The sequence below is a fragment of the Panthera pardus genome, unplaced genomic scaffold (assembly GCF_024362965.1).
Source record: "Panthera pardus isolate Hobbes unplaced genomic scaffold, ASM2436296v1 HiC_scaffold_17, whole genome shotgun sequence".
Lineage (NCBI taxonomy): Eukaryota > Metazoa > Chordata > Mammalia > Carnivora > Felidae > Panthera > Panthera pardus.
In genome coordinates this window covers 147938077-147955579 of record NW_026526732.1, presented here as the reverse complement: position 1 = coordinate 147955579, position 17503 = coordinate 147938077, and the positions used below count along the sequence as shown (strand labels likewise).

Genomic DNA, 17503 nt, shown 5'->3' with positions numbered 1-17503 from the left:
CGGGTCCCGAGAGACTGTTGGATGAGCGTTCTTATGGATTCTCCCGGCGAGTTCCATGTCCCCGAAAACTATGTGCATACCTCCGGGTTCCCTCATCAAGGGCCTCCTCATACTACAGCACTGCCCCTCAGTGAGCCCTGCAAAATAACGCGCTTACCGCTCGTCTGAATATTTGGGCTCGGAGATGGATAGAAGTGGTCTGTAGTGCGCGAAATCAAAGTGCCTGCCTGCACAGCCCTTGTCCCATCCGAACATTAGTTGACTTTCGATGAAGTCTCCTGTCTTGGGGGCAGTCCCCCTCGACCCTTTCTCTGGGAACCCGCTGTTTTGTCAAAGCGGCCTGTGCCTCCCCTGTCCCAAGTCCCAGACCCTGAGCGAACCTCCTTCTGTGCCCCTCACGCTGAGGCTGCAGTCAGATCAAATGTGATGAACATCTGGATCCGCTAAGGTTGAGAGCTAAAATTGGGGAGAGTGTAGGTGGGCGAGGAATGAGAAGTGGGAAAGGAAGGCGGAGGAACAGAGAGTTCCGGGGGAGAGCTTGCGGGCCCTCTGAGCCCAGCACACCAACACCACCGCCTAGCATGCAGCAGGCCTCAGGGAATGTGTGGGGCAGAGTCAGGCAGGGTAAACCTGGAAGCACGCCGAGAGCAGGGAGCGAGGGGCGGAGGCGCCGGGTGAGGTCAGTTAAGGACACTGCCCTGGTTCCGCCTCTGAGGCATCTGGGCCAATCAGGAGCCGCCGACAGTCCCCCCAAATCACCCGGTCCCCGCCGCACTTTAGCCTCCGGCGCCCAGGCTCTCAAAGCAGTGAGGAGGCAGCTTTGATGTCCGGCTTCCAATCAGAGTGCGGCTCTCGGAGATGGGGCGGAACCCAAAGAAGGCGGGAGCGAGAGAAGGCACCCCATCCGCCACGCCCCCACCCCGCAACAGCCAATCCGGAGAATCTGCCAGGCGGGACAGTTCCTACTCGGCCAGCCCGCGCGCCTACCTCTCTCTCCACCTCCCGCACCCTGGGCGGTTAAGGACCCAGCCTTCAGACTCTGGCGGCGCCCTCCAGGAACCCCCCACCCCGCCCCTGCCTTGGCAGGCCGGGCCCGCATCCAGAAGGCCTAAGCGGGAAGCAGAAATCATTTTCCTTCCATCCCTCGCTGGGACCTGGGAAGGAATCCTCAGGCTATAGGGGAGGAGGAAACATCCCCAATTACCATCCCTCCCACCCCTAGTCTGTCTGTGCCTTACCCCTTAGGACTTGAAGGCGCCTCCGAGTCCCTCCTACTTAGTCTGAGTTCAAACGAGGTGTATAGGTGGGAAGCAGCAGGAAGGCTCCAAGTCAAACATAGAAATGGATGAGACAGACACACTGCAGACCTGTCCTACACCTGCCTCAGTGGTGTAGGTGCTACAGCCCTCCATCAAGGGTTGTGCCAGCCAGAACCAGAGGAGCTCAAAAGCTGATGTTCAAGGAAAGGACACAGTCCCAGGGTCAGTTTGGGGGCAGGGATGCAAGGACAGACCGTAGTGGGGAACCAAGGCAGCTGTAGGACAGTGCCAGAGGCTGCACAGCCATGTTCCCAGCACTTGATGCATTGGCCATTTTAAACGGGGGCCACCTTCCTCCACCAGGCTGGTTACTCATGAAATAGTAACCATAGAAATAATAACCATAATAGAAATGCCACCACTTCTTTGGCCTGAAGCAGTGAAGAGTTTATTATCTGGGGGGGGGTGCCTGGGTGGTTTAGTTGGTTAGGCATCCAACTTTGGCTCAGCTCATGATCTCACAGTTGGTGAGTTCGAGTCCCGTCAGGCTCTGTTGACAGCTAGGAGCCTGGAGCCTGCTTCAGATTCTGTGTCTCCCTCTCTCTCTCTGCCCTTCCCCCGCTTGCACTCTGTCTCCATATCAAAAGTAAATAAATGTTAAAAAATTAAAAAAAAAAAAAGTTTACTACCAGTACCCCTTCCTTATGGACACCCATCAGAAGGGAGGTAAGCCCAGGAGGTAGCCTGAGAGGAAAGGTGACCCTGGAACAGAGATGGGGCCACTTGAAGGCCCAAGGAGGAAAGAGGAAGGAAATGGGAAAAGTGTGTTATGTCATATTAAATATTTATTGTTTTCTGCAAACTGACCTTGGAGTAACTCTCAAGCCAGGAGGGGATTGGTTAGTGTTCAAGTTGCTGAGATCTTAGGTCAAAAAGCCATAGAAAAGGGGCACCTGGGTGGCTCAGTCATGTTCTCTTGGTTCATGAGTTCAAGCCCTGCATCGGGTTGCTGCTGTCAGTGCACAGCCCGCTTGGATCCTCTGTCCCCCCACCTCTGCCCCTCCCACACTTACACTCTCTCAAAAATAAATATTAAAAAAAAAAAAAAAGCTACAAAAAACAAAACACTGGGGGTAGGGCCAGGGGAGAGGAATCAATGACTTGGAGGCAGTTTCACTTTGCCACCAATTCCAAGAGCTGAGGCTTTTGTGACTCAGGACATGGTGACAAGAGTTGAGTAAACCAGAGACCAAGGCAGTGAAGGTTTTACTGGGGAAAGAAAACTTGGGTGTATGTGTGTGGGGGAAGGATGGTGAATGAAATAGGGAAAATGATAAAGGTGTTTTGGAAGGCCAGGGGGAAGTGGTCCTGGGAACCTGAAAACAAGGAAATTCAGCTTATCCTGATAAGGCAGGGTCCGGGGAATGAAGGCAGGGTGAGGCATGTCAAGGACCTGGGAGGCAGAGGGAGAACTGGAAAGGAAACCCCAGGTGAAGAAGAGTCTGGGATAGGGTACAGAAGTCCATGGAGAAGGCCGGTGGATCCCAGGGTCCGAGACATCAGAAGTTGGGCTTGTGCTTCTTGAGCTCCACCATTAGATGATGAATGTTGATGAGCTCAGCCCTGGCAGGGAGAGCTCGGAGCTGGGGCTGAGAGAGCACACGGTGGAACCGATGATAGAGCTGGATCAGCTGGGTCAAAGCTCCCTGGTCAGAGAAAGTCATGGAAGGATCATGTGGGGTGGTGCTAAAGATGATGTTAGGAATCAGGCTAGGGCTCATCCAGAATTCTGGGCATGCTGGTAGTTGACGATCAAGGGTCACTTGGATGATACAAGCCCAGGGAAAAGAGAGGGAAAACAACTAGTGACAGAGTGGGGCAAAGTGAGGGCTGGGAGTTGTAAGTCACCTGGATGATACTGGTCCCATTTCTGAAGTTGGTGAAACTCCGCATTACATCCTGACTCAGAGACTCCACTGATGATTTCCAGGAACTACCAAAGCCACGGATCAGCTGAGTAACCCGGGCTGATGGCAGGAGGAAAGAGAGAGGGTGTCAGAGAAGGACTTGGCTAGGGTGATCTTTGTCCCAAAGTCCTCCCCCAGGCACAGCCTTCCTCGGCATCCAACCCCATTTTCCTACTCTACCCTCCTCATGGGATCTGCACCCTCTCGTTTTTCTTTTCCACTCACCTTATCACTGAACCCACCACTACCACATCATCCTCATACCTTCTTCCCCTCGAAGCCGCTCAGCCTGTCCACGCTCAATCAAAGCCTCCGCTTCCTTCACAAATGCCACCAGACCTCCAAAAGGGGGAGACAGCAACTCTTCAATGAATTCCTGTAGAAATACACATATACACAGGGTCAAGTGGCCCTGGTGTCAGCACCTTTCCTTGCGGATCATGACTGACCGGGTCCTCAGAACACTCCCAGAGCAAGTTATATACTTCAAGACACCACTGGTCTCAGGGGTAGGGGAAATCTCCAAGGATCCCCTTCTTCAAAAACAAAAAACAAAAAACTAAGCTTGAGCTGGAAGCAGAGTAATAATAAATTGGGGTCAGGGCCGGAACCAGAGGGGTGGGTGGCTGGGAGAGGCAAGGCTACCAGAAGGCAAATGGCCATAGCAAATCTGCTATCTGGAAACGGAGGGAGTCTGATGGCAGACTCAGGTGGAGAAGCAGAGCCTGGGTCTCTCATGAGAACCTCAAAGAGGTACTGATGTAGATCCAAGTGGATTGCGTCTTTCAGCTATTACAAAGGCAGAGACAAATCCTCTTGAAAGAAAATATCCTCAGGGTGCCTGGGTGGCTCAGTCAGTTGAGCTTCCGACTCTTGATTTTGGCTCAGGTCATGATCTCAGGGGCATGGGCATCAAGCCCTGCATCAGGCTCCATGCTGAGTGTGGAGCTTGCTTAAGATTCTCTCTCTCTCCCTCTGCCCCTCTCCCCAGCTCATGTGTTCGCTCTCCTCTCTCTCAATCTCAAAAAAATAATTAATTAAAAAATAAAATTACTGAAAAAAGGAAAATATCCTCAATCCCATTTTAGGCCCATATGACTCCCCCTGATCATAAGATCAGGCAATCAACTCAAAGATCATCAGACACATAAGAAAGGAAAAACTACCATAAGAATCAGTATAGATAGTAAGCAATGGACTTAGACCTGCAAAGATTGCCAACATCAGAACTATCAGATATACAGTGGTTGTGCATTCTGTATGAAACATTCAAAGAAGCTAAAAATATAGACACAAAGATGACCACTCAACAAGATTAGGAATGGGCTGGTGAGGTGCCCCCCGATTCTAAGCTTTTTTTTTTTTTAATTTTTTTTAAACGTTTATTTATTTTTTTGAGACCGAGAGAGACAGAGCATGAACAGGGGAGGAGCAGAGAGAGAGGGAGACACAGAATCTGAAGCAGGCTCCAGGCTCTGAGCTGTCAGCACAGAGCCCGATGCGGGGCTTGAACTCACGGACCGTGAGATCATGACCTGAGCCGAAGTCGGACGCTTAACCGACCAAGCCACCCAGGCACCCCCTGATTCTAAACTTTTAAGAATTTAGATAAAATAAGCTAAAACTATGTAAAGCAAAATTTGATAGAACTACAGTAAAAAAGTGACAAGTCTACAAATTTCAAAGCATCTCTTTCAACTACTGATAAGTACACGCAAAAAAAAAAAATCATTAAAGATGTAGATAATTTGAACAATACAATTAAAAAGCTTGGATCTCCACACTGAGCAATTACAGAATACACATCCTTCTCAACCATGCATGGAGCATTTATAAAAGTTGATCATGTACTAGGCCACAAGTGAATCTAAACAAATTTCCAAAACTCAGTACCAAAAAACCCCACATTCTCTACCCACAATGTAATTAAGTTAGACATTAATTAAAAAAAAAAAAAAACCTTTGATAAATAAGAAAAACAGTTTTGGAAATTTTAAAATACTCCTCCAAAAATCTCATGGATCTAAAGAAGAAATAATTGAAATATTAAAATTCTTAGAACTGACTTATTTCAAAAATACTACATATTCAGGGGCGCCTGGGTGGCTCAGTCGGTTGAGCGTCCGACTTCCGCTCAGGTCATGATCTCACAGCTCGTGGGTTCGAGCCCCGCATCGGGCTCTGTGCTGACGGCTCAGAGCCTGGAGCTGCTTCGGATTCTGTGTCTCCCTCTCTCTCTGCCTCTCCCCTGCTCATGCTCTGTCTCTCTCTGTGTCAAAAATAAATAAACATTAAAAAATTTTTTTAAAAAAATGCTACATATTCAAACCTACAGAATTCAATAAAAGTGGTACTTTGAGGGAATTTCATTGTTTTAAATCTTCACAAATGCTTTTGTTGGCAAGTTCTATGAAACTTTCAAGGAAGAGATCATTTCAACCTTAAACTCTTTCAGAATAGAAAGAAAGAAGGCATATTTCCTTTCTACCTCCTCCTCCGAATCCAGTATGACTCTGGTACCAAAACCATACAAAGACAGTACAAGGAAAGAAAATCAATGGCCAGTATCACCTATGGACAAAGAAACAAAAATTCTAAATGAATTAGATCAAATTCAGAATGGTTTAACATTCTTGTTTTTTTTTTTAATTTTTAACATTTATTTATTTTTGAGAGACAGAACACAAACAGGGGAGGGGCAGAGAGAGGGAGGAGACACAGAATCCGAAGCAGGCTCCAGGCTCCAAGCTGTCAGCACAGAGCCCAATGTGGGGCTCAAACTCACAAACCGTGAGATCATGACCTGAGCTGAAGTTGGACGCTTAACCAACTGAGCCACTCAGGTGCCCTTAACATTCTTTTCTTTTTTTTTTTTCTTAAGTTTTTTTTAATGTTTATTTATTTTTGAGAGAGAGAGAGAGAGAGAGCACGAGCATGAGTGGTGGAGGGGCAGACAGAGAGGGAGACACAGATCCAAGGAAGGCTCCAGATTCTGAGCTGTCAGCACAGAGTCCGACATGGGGTTTGAACTCACGAACTGTGAGATTTATGACCTGAGCCGAAGTCGGACACTTAACCAACCAAGCCACCCAGAAGCCTCTGGCAAGGTTTAACATTCTAAAGTCGACAAATGTCATAAACCATAAAACTGATAAAGAAGAAAAACCATGTAATTACCTCAACCACTGCAGAAAAAGCCGTTCTTGATTAAAAATTCAACACCCATTCATGCTTTTAATAAACAGTAACTTCTGGCTTACTACAAATTAAACACCAAAGTGTTGGTGAGGATGTAGAGAAAAATGAACCCTCGTGCACTGTTGGTAGAAATGCAAACTGGTGCAGCCACTGTAGAAAACAGTATGGAGGGTCCTCAAACAATTAAAAATAGAATTACCATATGATCCAGTAATTCCACTACTGGCTATTTATCCAAAGAAAACAAAAACACTAATTTGAAAAGATAATATGCACCCCTATATTTATCGCAGCCTTATTTACAACAGCCAAGATAGGGAAATAACCAAAGTGTCCATCAACAGATGAAAGGACAAGGAATATACAATGGAATATCAGCCATAAAAACAAATGAAATCCTGCCATTTGCAATAACATGGAAGGACCCTGAATGTATAATGCTAGCTGAAATAAGTCAGTCAGAAAAAGGCAAATACCATATGTGATTTCACACATATGTGGAACTTAAGAAACAAAACAAAGTCAAAAAAAGAGACAAACCAAAAAGTAGACTCTTAGACACAGAGAACAAACGTGGTTGCCAGAGGGATGGAGAGTAGGGGGAAGGGTGAAATAGATTAAGGAAGTTCAAAGTACACTTATCTTGATGAGCACTGAGACATGTATTGAATCATTATATTGTACACCTGAATATAACACCTAATATACCTAATATACACCTAATATAACACTGTATGTTAATTATGCTTGAATTTTTAAAAATGAAGTAATTATTGATAGGTAATGAAAAACTACTAATGATAACTCTTGGCATGCTAGGGATTGAAAGGAATTTTCTCAACCTGAGAAAGGGTAACTATAAAAAGCCTACAGCAATGTTACCCTTATCGGGGAAATGATGAAAACATTCCTTTTAAAACTAAGAAAAGATAAGGGTTCTCACTGTCATCACTTCTACTCAACTATTCAGCTTTGTGTGGAGGTACTAGCCAGTACAGGAGGAGAATAAGGACATAAGAAATTAAAGACCTAAGGATTAGAAAGGAATAACTAAATCTGTCATATCTACATAGAAACACACACACTACCTCCAGAAATGTTTAGAAATAAAAAGTTAAGGAGGTGGCTTTGTATATGGTTGATACACAAAAATCAATAGCATTTCTTTTTTGTTTAAATACATTTTTAAGTTTATTTATTTGTCTATTTATTTAGAGAGAGAGAGCATGTGCACGTGAGCTGGGGAGGGACAGAGTGAAAGAGAGCATCCCAAACAGGCTCTGTCAGCACAGAGCTCCATGTGAGGCTCCATCCCACAAACCAGGAGATCACGTGAGCCGAAATCAAGAGTCAGACACTTGGGGCACCGGGGTGGCTCAGTCGGTTAAGCGTCTGACTTCGGCTCAAGTCATGATCTGGAGGTTTGTGAGATCCAGCCCTGCGTCGGGCTCTGTGCTGACAGCTGAAAGCCTGGAGCCTGCTTTGGATTCTGTGTCTCCCTCTCTCTCTGCCCCTCCCCTGCTCGTGCTCTGTCTCTCTCTCAAAAATAAATAAACATTAAAAAAAAGAGTGTGACACTTACCCAACTGAGCCACCCAGGCACCCTCAAGAGCATTTCTACATGGCAATTCAAACAACAAGAAAATTTCTTTTAAAAATGATAATATTTAAGTAACAAGTTTATTTAAAAGGCAAATTCTAAAAGAACAGATCAGGAAGTCTGAACAATTTGAAAGGAAAAAAGTTAGCAATTATTCCTAGTACTCCTAGTAATTATTCCTGAATGTGGATTTATTCCTAATAGGAATAACTATAGTAACAACTCCCAGTACACTAGGGATTGAAAGGAATTTTCTTAACCTGATAAACGGCATTTACAAAAACACAGCAGCATTATTCCTAATGGGAAAGTGATGAAAGCATTCCTTTTAAAATCAGGAACAGGACAGGGGTTCTCACTATTGCACACTATTCTATTCAACTGTTCAACATTGTCAGAGAGGTCCTACCCAGAACAGTAAAAGATCAAAGATGTAAGAAATTAAACACAGAGAATTAGAGAGGATTTAATTACTCCTGGTAGGATGAAATCTATATATTACACCTACCTAGGAATAACTGACAAAAGATCTGCAATGTCTTTGTGTTGAAAATTATAAAAGGTTATGAAAAGACATTAAAGACAGGGGGCGCCTGGGTGGCTCAGTTGGTTGAGCATCCAACTCTTGATTTCGGTGCAGGTCATGGTCTCACAGTTTGTGAGATCAAGCCCTGCAATGGGCTCTGCACTAGCAGCTTGGAGCCAGCTTGGAATTCTCTCTCTTTCTCTCTGCCCCTCCCTTGCTTGCTGTCTCTCTCTGTCTCTCAAAATAAATAAACACTAAAAACAAAAAGTTAAAAAAAAAAAAAAGACATTAAAGAATATCCTTAAAAATGGGGAGCCCATGTTCATGGATGAGACGTTTCAATACCATAACTATCAATTCTTCCAAACTGATTCAAATTGATCAGTGCAATTCCAATCAAAATCCTTAACGGACTTTTTTAAATGTCAAAATTTACAAGCTGACTGTAAAATTTATATGAAAAATCAAGAGGTCAACACTACTCAACATACTCCTAAAAAAGGTAGAATTTGCGTAATAATATAGCATAATATTTGCATAATCATAGAGCATGTTTGCATCGTTATAAAGCACCATAATTAAAACTGCATTGCAGGTTAGACAAATTGATCAATGGAATAGAATAGACAGGCAAGGGGTGCCTGGATGGCACAAGTCAGTTAAGCGGCAGACTCTAGATTTGGGCTCAGGTCATGATCTCGTGATTTGTGAGATCAAGCCCCGTGCTGGGCTCTGTGCTGACAGTGCAGAGCCTGCTTGGGATTCTCTCTCTGCCCCTTCTCTGCTTTCTCTCTCTCAAAATAATAAACATAAAAAAAAAAAAGAACAGAGACAAAGACACATTTTGCTATCTGACAGAAGCACACACTGTGTATGGAGAAAGAAAGGGATTTTCTATAGTTCTGGTTCCATCATTTTCTATACATAATATATTAAATTAGATTCCTACCTCACATCATACACAAAATCAATTCCAGGTAAATTTAGGGCTTAAACGTAAAAACCAAAATTCTACATTAACAGGAAAATGTAGTATAATATTTTTCTGACCCTGGGATAATGTAAGATTTCTTTTTTTTTTTTTTAAGTAGACTTCACACCCAGCACAGAGCCCAATGTAGGGCTTGACTCATGACCCCGAGATCAAGACCTGGGCTGAGATCAAGAGTTGGACGCTTAAACGACTGAGCCACCCAGGCGCCCCAACATTTCTAACAAGACAGAAAAATAAAGATCAGTAAAGTCAATCATATTAAAATTAAGATTAATTTTAAGACAATTAAGACAATTAAGATGGACAATTAAGATGTCCATCTTAAGACAACACAAAAAAAAATAAAAAGATAAAACACCGAAAAATATCTACAAACTATATGATCAAAACATTGGTTTCATAAATAAAATTAATACAAAAAAACTTTTATAAATCGAAAAGAAATACACAGGGGCTCCTGGGTGGCTCAGTGTCAGGTTGTGAGTTTGAGCCCCACACTGGGTGTAAAGCCAACTTCAAAAAAGAAAAGAAATAAAAAACAAAAACTTAAAAAAAACAAAACTAAATAATTATTGCCTTACCATACATACATACATATATATATGTGTGTGTGTGTGTGTATATACGTATATATATATATTTTTTTCTTTCTGTTACATATTTTTAAAAGCAAGAACATGCTAAACACAACATATAGGTCAAGGGGAGACCCTGAGAAGTGAGGAAATGGAGTGAGGAAGAATTCAGTGTTTGATGCTGGTTATTGCCAAGGCATGTAGTGGCTTCAGGAGCACATATATCATAAAAACAAAATACAAAAGAAAATAAAGCTGACCAATAGTTGCAAGTCTGTGTACCTAAAATCCTTTAACTGCCACATCCTACACACACAGACACACACACACACACACACACACACACACACACACAGAACTGAAAACAGCACACAAGACCATCCTTTCTTCTTCCCCACACCCCTACCTGCGTCCGAGCATTGAGCAGCTGCTGGAAACTCTCAACCTCTTTGCTGTCATCTGCAGCCCGCTCCTAAGGGATGACAAAGGGAAATCTCAAGTGTGAGGAGAAGCAGCCCTTCACTTCAGGATATCCCCTTCCTTCCGCATTTACTGTACTTGGCCAGGCACTGTGCCAGACGCCAAGAATAAAACATGGAACAAAACCAACATCATGTCTGTCCTCAGGGAGCTAACAGAGCAGTGGGGGAAGCCAAACTCTCCGGGTGGGGAGGACGGGAGAAGCAGTGTCTGTACCATCAGCACACCCAGCATCATGTCGTAGTTGTTGATCAGGAACACCAGCTGCTCCTTCCTTGAGGAGAACTCAGCTGCCACTCGGAGGACAAAATTCTCCACTTCCACCTGGAAAAGTCAGAAGAAGGAGGTGACACAAGTGGAGGCAAGGGCGCACGGCCCTCCTCACACTCAGGTGGCTGCGGCAGCTGGGCTGCTGGGAAGTCTGTCCTGGCCGCCCTCACCTGTAGCTGTCCCAGCAGCTGCATCGTCCGCTCGTTGGGAATTGTCTGATTGATGCTGACAAGAGCAGAGGAGAATTCTGCATATCGGCGTGTGATCTTGGGGAGACAAAGTAGGAAGAAAACTCACACCAACCCCCTGCCCGAGTCCCTGGGAGCTAGCCAATTAACCTTTATGACTCCTACCTCCCATCCCTCTAACCAACAGTGCCCAGCTCACCCTGAGTTCACGCGCACTCCTACACTGCCCCCTCACACAGTGTGCCCAAATATCCAGCTAGGCCCACAACACAACTGGACACCTGGCCAACCCCACAGTGAAGCTAAGAGCCCTGCCTTTCAGAACCCCTTTGTTACCCTTGTCCTGTCTTACATAGTGGGGCCGAGTATCCAGCCCCCCAAGGCGCTGAGGGTCAGTGCTTCGGACACTCTGGACGTTCATCTCCAGGATCAGCTCAAACCGTGGCCAGAGCAAAGCAAGCACCTGCTCCCAGTACCTGCAGGCTTAATCAGAATCAGAGATCAGCTGGCAAGAAACAGGGGGGTCGTGAGGAGCAGTGGGTCATGTATGGAATTGTTGAATGACCATATTGTGCACCTGACACTAATAGAATGCTATATGTTAGCTAACTGGAATTAAAATAAAAACTTAGGAAGTCAGTAAGAAATGGGGGGGGGGGCAGGGGAAGAGTTTCTGTGGGGGGAACCCAATTAATAGCTGATGACTGGTGGAAGCAGGACTGGTATGAAAGGTGAATCAGAAAGCAGTACTATCTCCAGGCAGATGAATGGGAGTAAGAATCAGGTATCAGGTCAGTAGCAGTCCAAAGGTCAGGGCAGGGTCATGTAAGACTATGGGTTCAAGGGCAGTGGGCATCAAGGACCAGAACTCAGTGACCTGTCCAGGGCAGGAACATCCCTCTTCGCTGCAATGTTGCGGAATCGGAGAACAATGTGGATACAGAGAAAAACAGCAATGGCATCGTAGCAGTCAGTGAGATAGGACTCCAGGTGTTTCTATGATTCAGGGACAAACAGAAGATTGGAAAAGAATGTTACTGTGTCATTCCCAGCGGCTATGGACAAATGCATGTGCTCCTCTGGGGAGGTGGCACTGGAAGGAAGGGAGGGAGAGGTGTGATCTCTCAGGAAATGCTCCCTCCTTCCCTGTCCACTGGCCACTCACATGGTCCTGCTGCCTTGCCCATCAGGATCTATGATCACAAGCCCATCACAGCAGAATTCAGGGCTGAGCACTATTCTGGGGGCCCCTCTGTTTTCAGATGTTACTGCCTGAGTGTGGGTCAGTAGTAGAGGTAACCTCAGGACCCCAAGCTTTGAGGGTTTCATATACTCTGCGAGTACGAGGTTTAGACATTTTAGAATAAGGGAATCCTGGTTTCAGTACCCCACAACTAGGACTCCACTAGGGTGTTAAAGAGGACTGAGGACAAAGAGATCTAAGGGCACAGGAGCTGGGGATCTCACCAGGGTCATGCTGAGTGTACGGCCCATGACAGCATTGAAGAGCTCGTGTGCAGCCGAGCCAGACACAACAAAGAATTCACAGATGAAAAGATATTCACGGCAGGAATTGTCTAGGAGGGCGTAGTGCTGGCTGCGGAAGAGGGCCTCGAATGGATACTAGGATGGGAGGGGTAAAGAAGAGAAACAGAAGGGATGGATCCCAACACTGACTCCCCAGAGACAGAGCTGGAAAACCAGCGAGCCTGGGTAATGAGAGCTCAGGAGGCCCTTCCCATCTGACCCAAGTGCAGACTGAGAAAGAGCAACCTGAATGTGTACTGAAAGGAGGAGGGGGGACAAGGGGCACAAGAGAAGAACCTACCCCCACCTGCCGTTTTTATGTGTGCATTCACCTCCACAACCTGCCTCATGACATGTCACGCCCCTCAGCCAGTCTCTCCCTCTATATGCCCCAAAGTCAACAGTCTTAACCCTCCTCGCATCACAGAACGCTCGGGTGACCTGAGAAGGCCACTCCCAGTTCTAAGGAAATTGATGCAGGGACCTACAGCGTGGTCCAGTCTGGCCTCCCCCACCCAAGGCTCAGCGTCCCCTTGCGACAGACTCTTGTTCCTTCTCCTACCCTCTGTTCTCCCCGCTGTGCAGTGTGGGGCACCAGGATGGGGGCCTCCAGTTCAGTGGGGGAGATGACAGAGCCACGAGTCCCCAGGGTGAAGATGGTGTTCCTGCTGCGGAGGGAAGGCTTCGAGAAGAATCGTGAAGGGTCAGGGAAAATAATAAGATCACAACTGTGACAGACTCAGAGACCCAGTGCCTTCAGGGACCGGAGGCAGCTAGACACAGCCTAGATGTCCTTTCTTCCCAGTACCAGGACCTCACTCTACCTGATACTTGTGAATGGGCTTCAGAGAGCTTCTATCCTCCCTGATACCATATGCAAAACCATGTGTCAAAATGATGTGTGCCTTTTTCTGGGGAGGAAGGCCATAGCCTTCATCACATTCTCAAAGGTTTTGGTTACAAAGAAAAAGGCAAGAAGCAATGCCTTTGAGGCTGAGCTGGAAGTACCCTCCCTGTCAAGGGCTAGTATGTGGGTTCCTCAGGTCTAGGATATCTTTCTTTGCTGTGTCTTCCACGCCCATTAGATCATCCTTCTCAGCCACTTCCTCGTACTAGAAAAAAGAGAAAAGAGGACTGGTAACCATCTCTTCCTATAGTGATAAAAAATTTTTGTCCACTGTCCAGCCTTGCCCAGAGGTGGTCCCTCTTCCCAGCCCAGGTTCCTAGGAATGCCTCTCTCCCTGGCCTCACCTGCACCTTCATGAGCCGCCCCAGGTAAGAGCGATAGTAAGACAGGTAGATCTTGCTCAGTGTTTCCACATATTCATCCCTGATCTCCTTTGCTGTTGCTCGTTCATTGCCCAATAGAAACTGATAGAAGAACCTGGAGGGGCCAGGGATGAGTCAGTATCCCTGCCTCCCCAAGAAAGCAGACACTACAATGGGCTGCTCAATACTTCAGAGGCCATCCTGAGCCCTTCCTTCAGGTGGTGACCTGTATTTCAGCAGTGCCGTCTGGGGGATCTGATAGTTGGTCATTGGTTTTCTGAAGGAATAAATCTTCTGCAGGATGAATTCTCGGATCTTCGTCACTGCCTAGACACGGGGGACCAAACACAGGGCATGAAGCTGCAACCTTATTACTGTTCAGGAAGTGGTGGGGGAAGTACCAAATGTTAAATATTGGAGGATGAAGGGTAGAGAATACCTCTTCAGTATTTCTTTAAATTTTCAGGGGAAGCCAGAGACGTGAGGATGAGCTCTGCCAGGTAAAGGTAGGGTGAAGTTTTGGGGAAAAGCTACAATGAACGCTGCCAGGGAAATCTAAGTTGAAGGTGTCAGGAAGAGTATTATCATCTCTGGGCTATCATCCCCATCTCTCACCTTGACCCGGAGCCGGTCGAGTATGCCTCTGACATCTGCACAGGCTGCTGTGCCTCTAGCCTCCTGCTCTCGGACTGCAGCTGCCTTGGCATCCAGTTCCTGTAGCTGTTCCAGGAACCTGGGCTCTGTCACTGGGGCCTCCAGAATTGCCCTGGGTAGCAGGGATGGGTGGAAGGGGTTAGGAGGGAGACCCAGACATCCCTAGACCCCAAACCGTATCCCTTATATCCACCGTCTCCTCTCCCTTCTCACACTGTATCACGTAGTCAGGATACATATACAAAGTTTTCTGTTCCTGGAACCTCTCCCCCTGCTCCCATGCCCATAAGCCTTGAAACTGCTCACTACATGCCTGACCCTGGATGATTCCTAATCTTGGATGCCTAATGCATGCATCAAGATTGAAAGGGCTGTCAACCCACCCAACAGTTTCTGGAAGGCACCTGATGGCATGAAGCCAGGAGACCCACGTAATAAGTAAGGTAGGTCACCCCAGCCCATCTACCTGCTACAGACATTGTGACTCTTCAAACTGGCAACTCACGTGATCAGAGCAGAGGGCACTATCAGACCATCGACAAGTTCCCCAAGTTTCCCCCGAACTGCCTGGCGGTTTCGAAGCCGAATGTTCATGGCTCCTGACTGTTCCTGCAGTGTCCGGATCTCAGAGCTGATAGAGCTGAGGTCACTCTGAAAAGCTCCCAACATCTGCTCCATGCGCTGGAGGGAGGACAGAGATGTTGCTGGAGCACCACAGGGTAGGTAGGGGACAAATGGGCCACCTAAGTTTATTGAAGTCTTCAGTATCAGTCCATGAGGGTAGCAGGTGATTAGGTAAAAAGCACCCCAAAGGTCACTGGCAAGCAACATTAGTTATGGCAGTAACAATAAGAAAGGCTGCTGAGGTCATCCTGAAAATGAATCTAACTATCCCCATCTGAGGCTGATGACCTAAAGAATGGCACCAGACACCATGATCTGGTTCAGGGTTATTAGGGATCACAGGTCATGGTTACTAACCTCAAGAACAGCATCGCAGGCTGTAATCTGGTTGTGCAGAGATGCTATGTTCTCACTCTCTTGGATATCTGACCCACAAAAAGTCAAGGGGCCTCACCATAAAGTTGGAGATTCTCAGACCTGCAGGACCTCTCCAGTTTCTCCCTGAGATGACAGAAACTTCAGAGAGAAGATGTCAGCCCCCACCCCCACCCCAGGCTGCCTGCACCATACTTCACAAAATCCCTATTTTAATAACATCACCCTTTTTCTCTACTGGAGGATACAATCCCGAATGGATTTCTGCTCAATCTGCTGTAGCTCCAGCTCAACCTGCTTTGAATAGTGTCGGAGATCCACGCCCTGGGAGAACAGAAACATGGCAGCTTAGGAGAAAGTGACAGTGAAGGGACACTGGGACAGAATCAACACAGGACTAGAGAATAAGACACCAGGGTAACATTGTAAGTCCAAGAGACTGTTTCCTTTTTTAATTATTTGAAGGGAGGGTAAGTGGAGGGGCAGATCAGTATAGCCGAAAGCCTCACCGTTTTAAGAGCTTCCTTTACTAATTCATCCTCCAGATTTGCCTGAATGTGAACTGGAAATAGAAGTTTATCGTAAGGGTCCAGCTCCACAGCTCCCTCTCCCCCAACTGAACATCTGTCCACCAATCCCAGCCTTATTATTTCCAGCCCCCTTGCCTCTCACATCCTCATAAGCAGTCTGCATCCACCTCTATCACTTACCATCCACTTCATCCAGGATGAATTCATCAGAGGAGATGTCCAACTCTCCAAGTTGCAATGGCTCCTGAAGACCAGGACCACCCCCCTGGAGAGGGACAAGTTAATGGGAAAGGACACAGGAAGAACATAGGGAGAACAAATATAATGGGATAATCCGCAAACCTTCATGGCATGGTGGGAGAGGGGAGAGGAGGACGGGCCGGAGTTTACTAGGGAGCCATACGTACGGAGTCAAAAAATTCCAAGAGTTTCACATTATACCCAATCTACTACTTGGGACTTATAGGTAGGGAATACGACAAAGAAACAGGCAACCCACGGAGAGTAGAGGTGTCCCAATGGGAAAAATCAGGAGTTGCAGAGGACAGAGCAAAACTTACAGTTGAATGCAGGCTTTTCCAGACTCCTGCTATCTCAAGTGTTCTATCAACAATCCCTCTGGGGAGCACCAGCCTTTCTAGAAATGTCAGCTAACACATAGCTTTTACCTGCGTGCCAGGTGCCACCCTTGATATACTCATTCATCTCACCATAATAATCAACAATCTATATGGTACGTCTTATTATTTCGTTCACCTTATATGTGTATAAAGCACGACCGAGAGACTGGTTAACTTGCCCCAAGACACACAGCGTGTAAGTGGCAAAACTGGAATTGGAACCCAATCTGACGATAGAAGCCATGTTCTTAACCTTTACACTACACTGCTTTTCCATCCTGCCCCCAAATCTGGAAATTAATTGAAATTGTGCCTCTGGGAAATTGACTCTTGGCCACTCTGTTTCCGGCTCAGACTCAAGTCGGGTCCCAAGGAGGGGGTATGGAAAGCCAAACAGGTAGCATCATCGGTAGCAGTCGAGCTCCCACCCTTGTGCCTAAACCCAGCCCAGGCCTTTCTGACTCGAGGACGACCGGACAAGACTCCGTAAGAGAAAGAGCCCCGCGTTCTCACCAGCGGGCCCTCCTCCTCCTCCATATCTGAGGCCCCAGCCCGCAACATCAGCTCTCGGGCAGCTGCCGCCATGGTCGCAGCGGCGGCCATTCCGCGCAGCCTCACTTCCGGCAGCTGTCAGTCGCCGAGTCCGTCCCTGGAGTGGAACTACAAATTCTAGAAGGTCTTGAGGAGCGCGAAATCGTTCCCAGATATTTGAATTAAGTTGTTTGACTCCAACCTTCCCTCTTCAGCCCTAACCACTTCACCCAACTGAAAATGGGAATTGGAAGTCTTAAGCACTATCCCATCCCGGAACCTTTGCCGCTCTCACACCAAACAACTTTACGAATTG

At 46.6% G+C, this 17503-nt stretch overlaps 1 protein-coding gene across 1 annotated transcript; it reads right to left on the bottom strand.

Moving 5' to 3' along the window:
• Nucleotides 1–2086: 2086 nt before the first annotated feature.
• Nucleotides 2087–17474, bottom strand: VPS52 (VPS52 subunit of GARP complex). Its single transcript, XM_019456752.2, has 20 exons — nucleotides 17170–17474; nucleotides 16217–16301; nucleotides 16016–16068; nucleotides 15755–15830; nucleotides 15489–15556; nucleotides 15013–15188; nucleotides 14469–14619; nucleotides 14080–14180; nucleotides 13836–13968; nucleotides 13639–13696; nucleotides 13147–13280; nucleotides 12525–12680; nucleotides 11935–12053; nucleotides 11410–11533; nucleotides 11040–11135; nucleotides 10816–10923; nucleotides 10526–10591; nucleotides 3491–3602; nucleotides 3168–3286; nucleotides 2087–2965 (listed from the first exon to the last, which is right to left on the bottom strand). Exons 1-20 carry the CDS (start codon nucleotides 17257–17259, stop codon nucleotides 2819–2821), a joined length of 2172 nt encoding a protein of 723 aa, XP_019312297.1. The 5' UTR covers nucleotides 17260–17474; the 3' UTR covers nucleotides 2087–2818.
• Nucleotides 17475–17503: the final 29 nt, after the last annotated feature.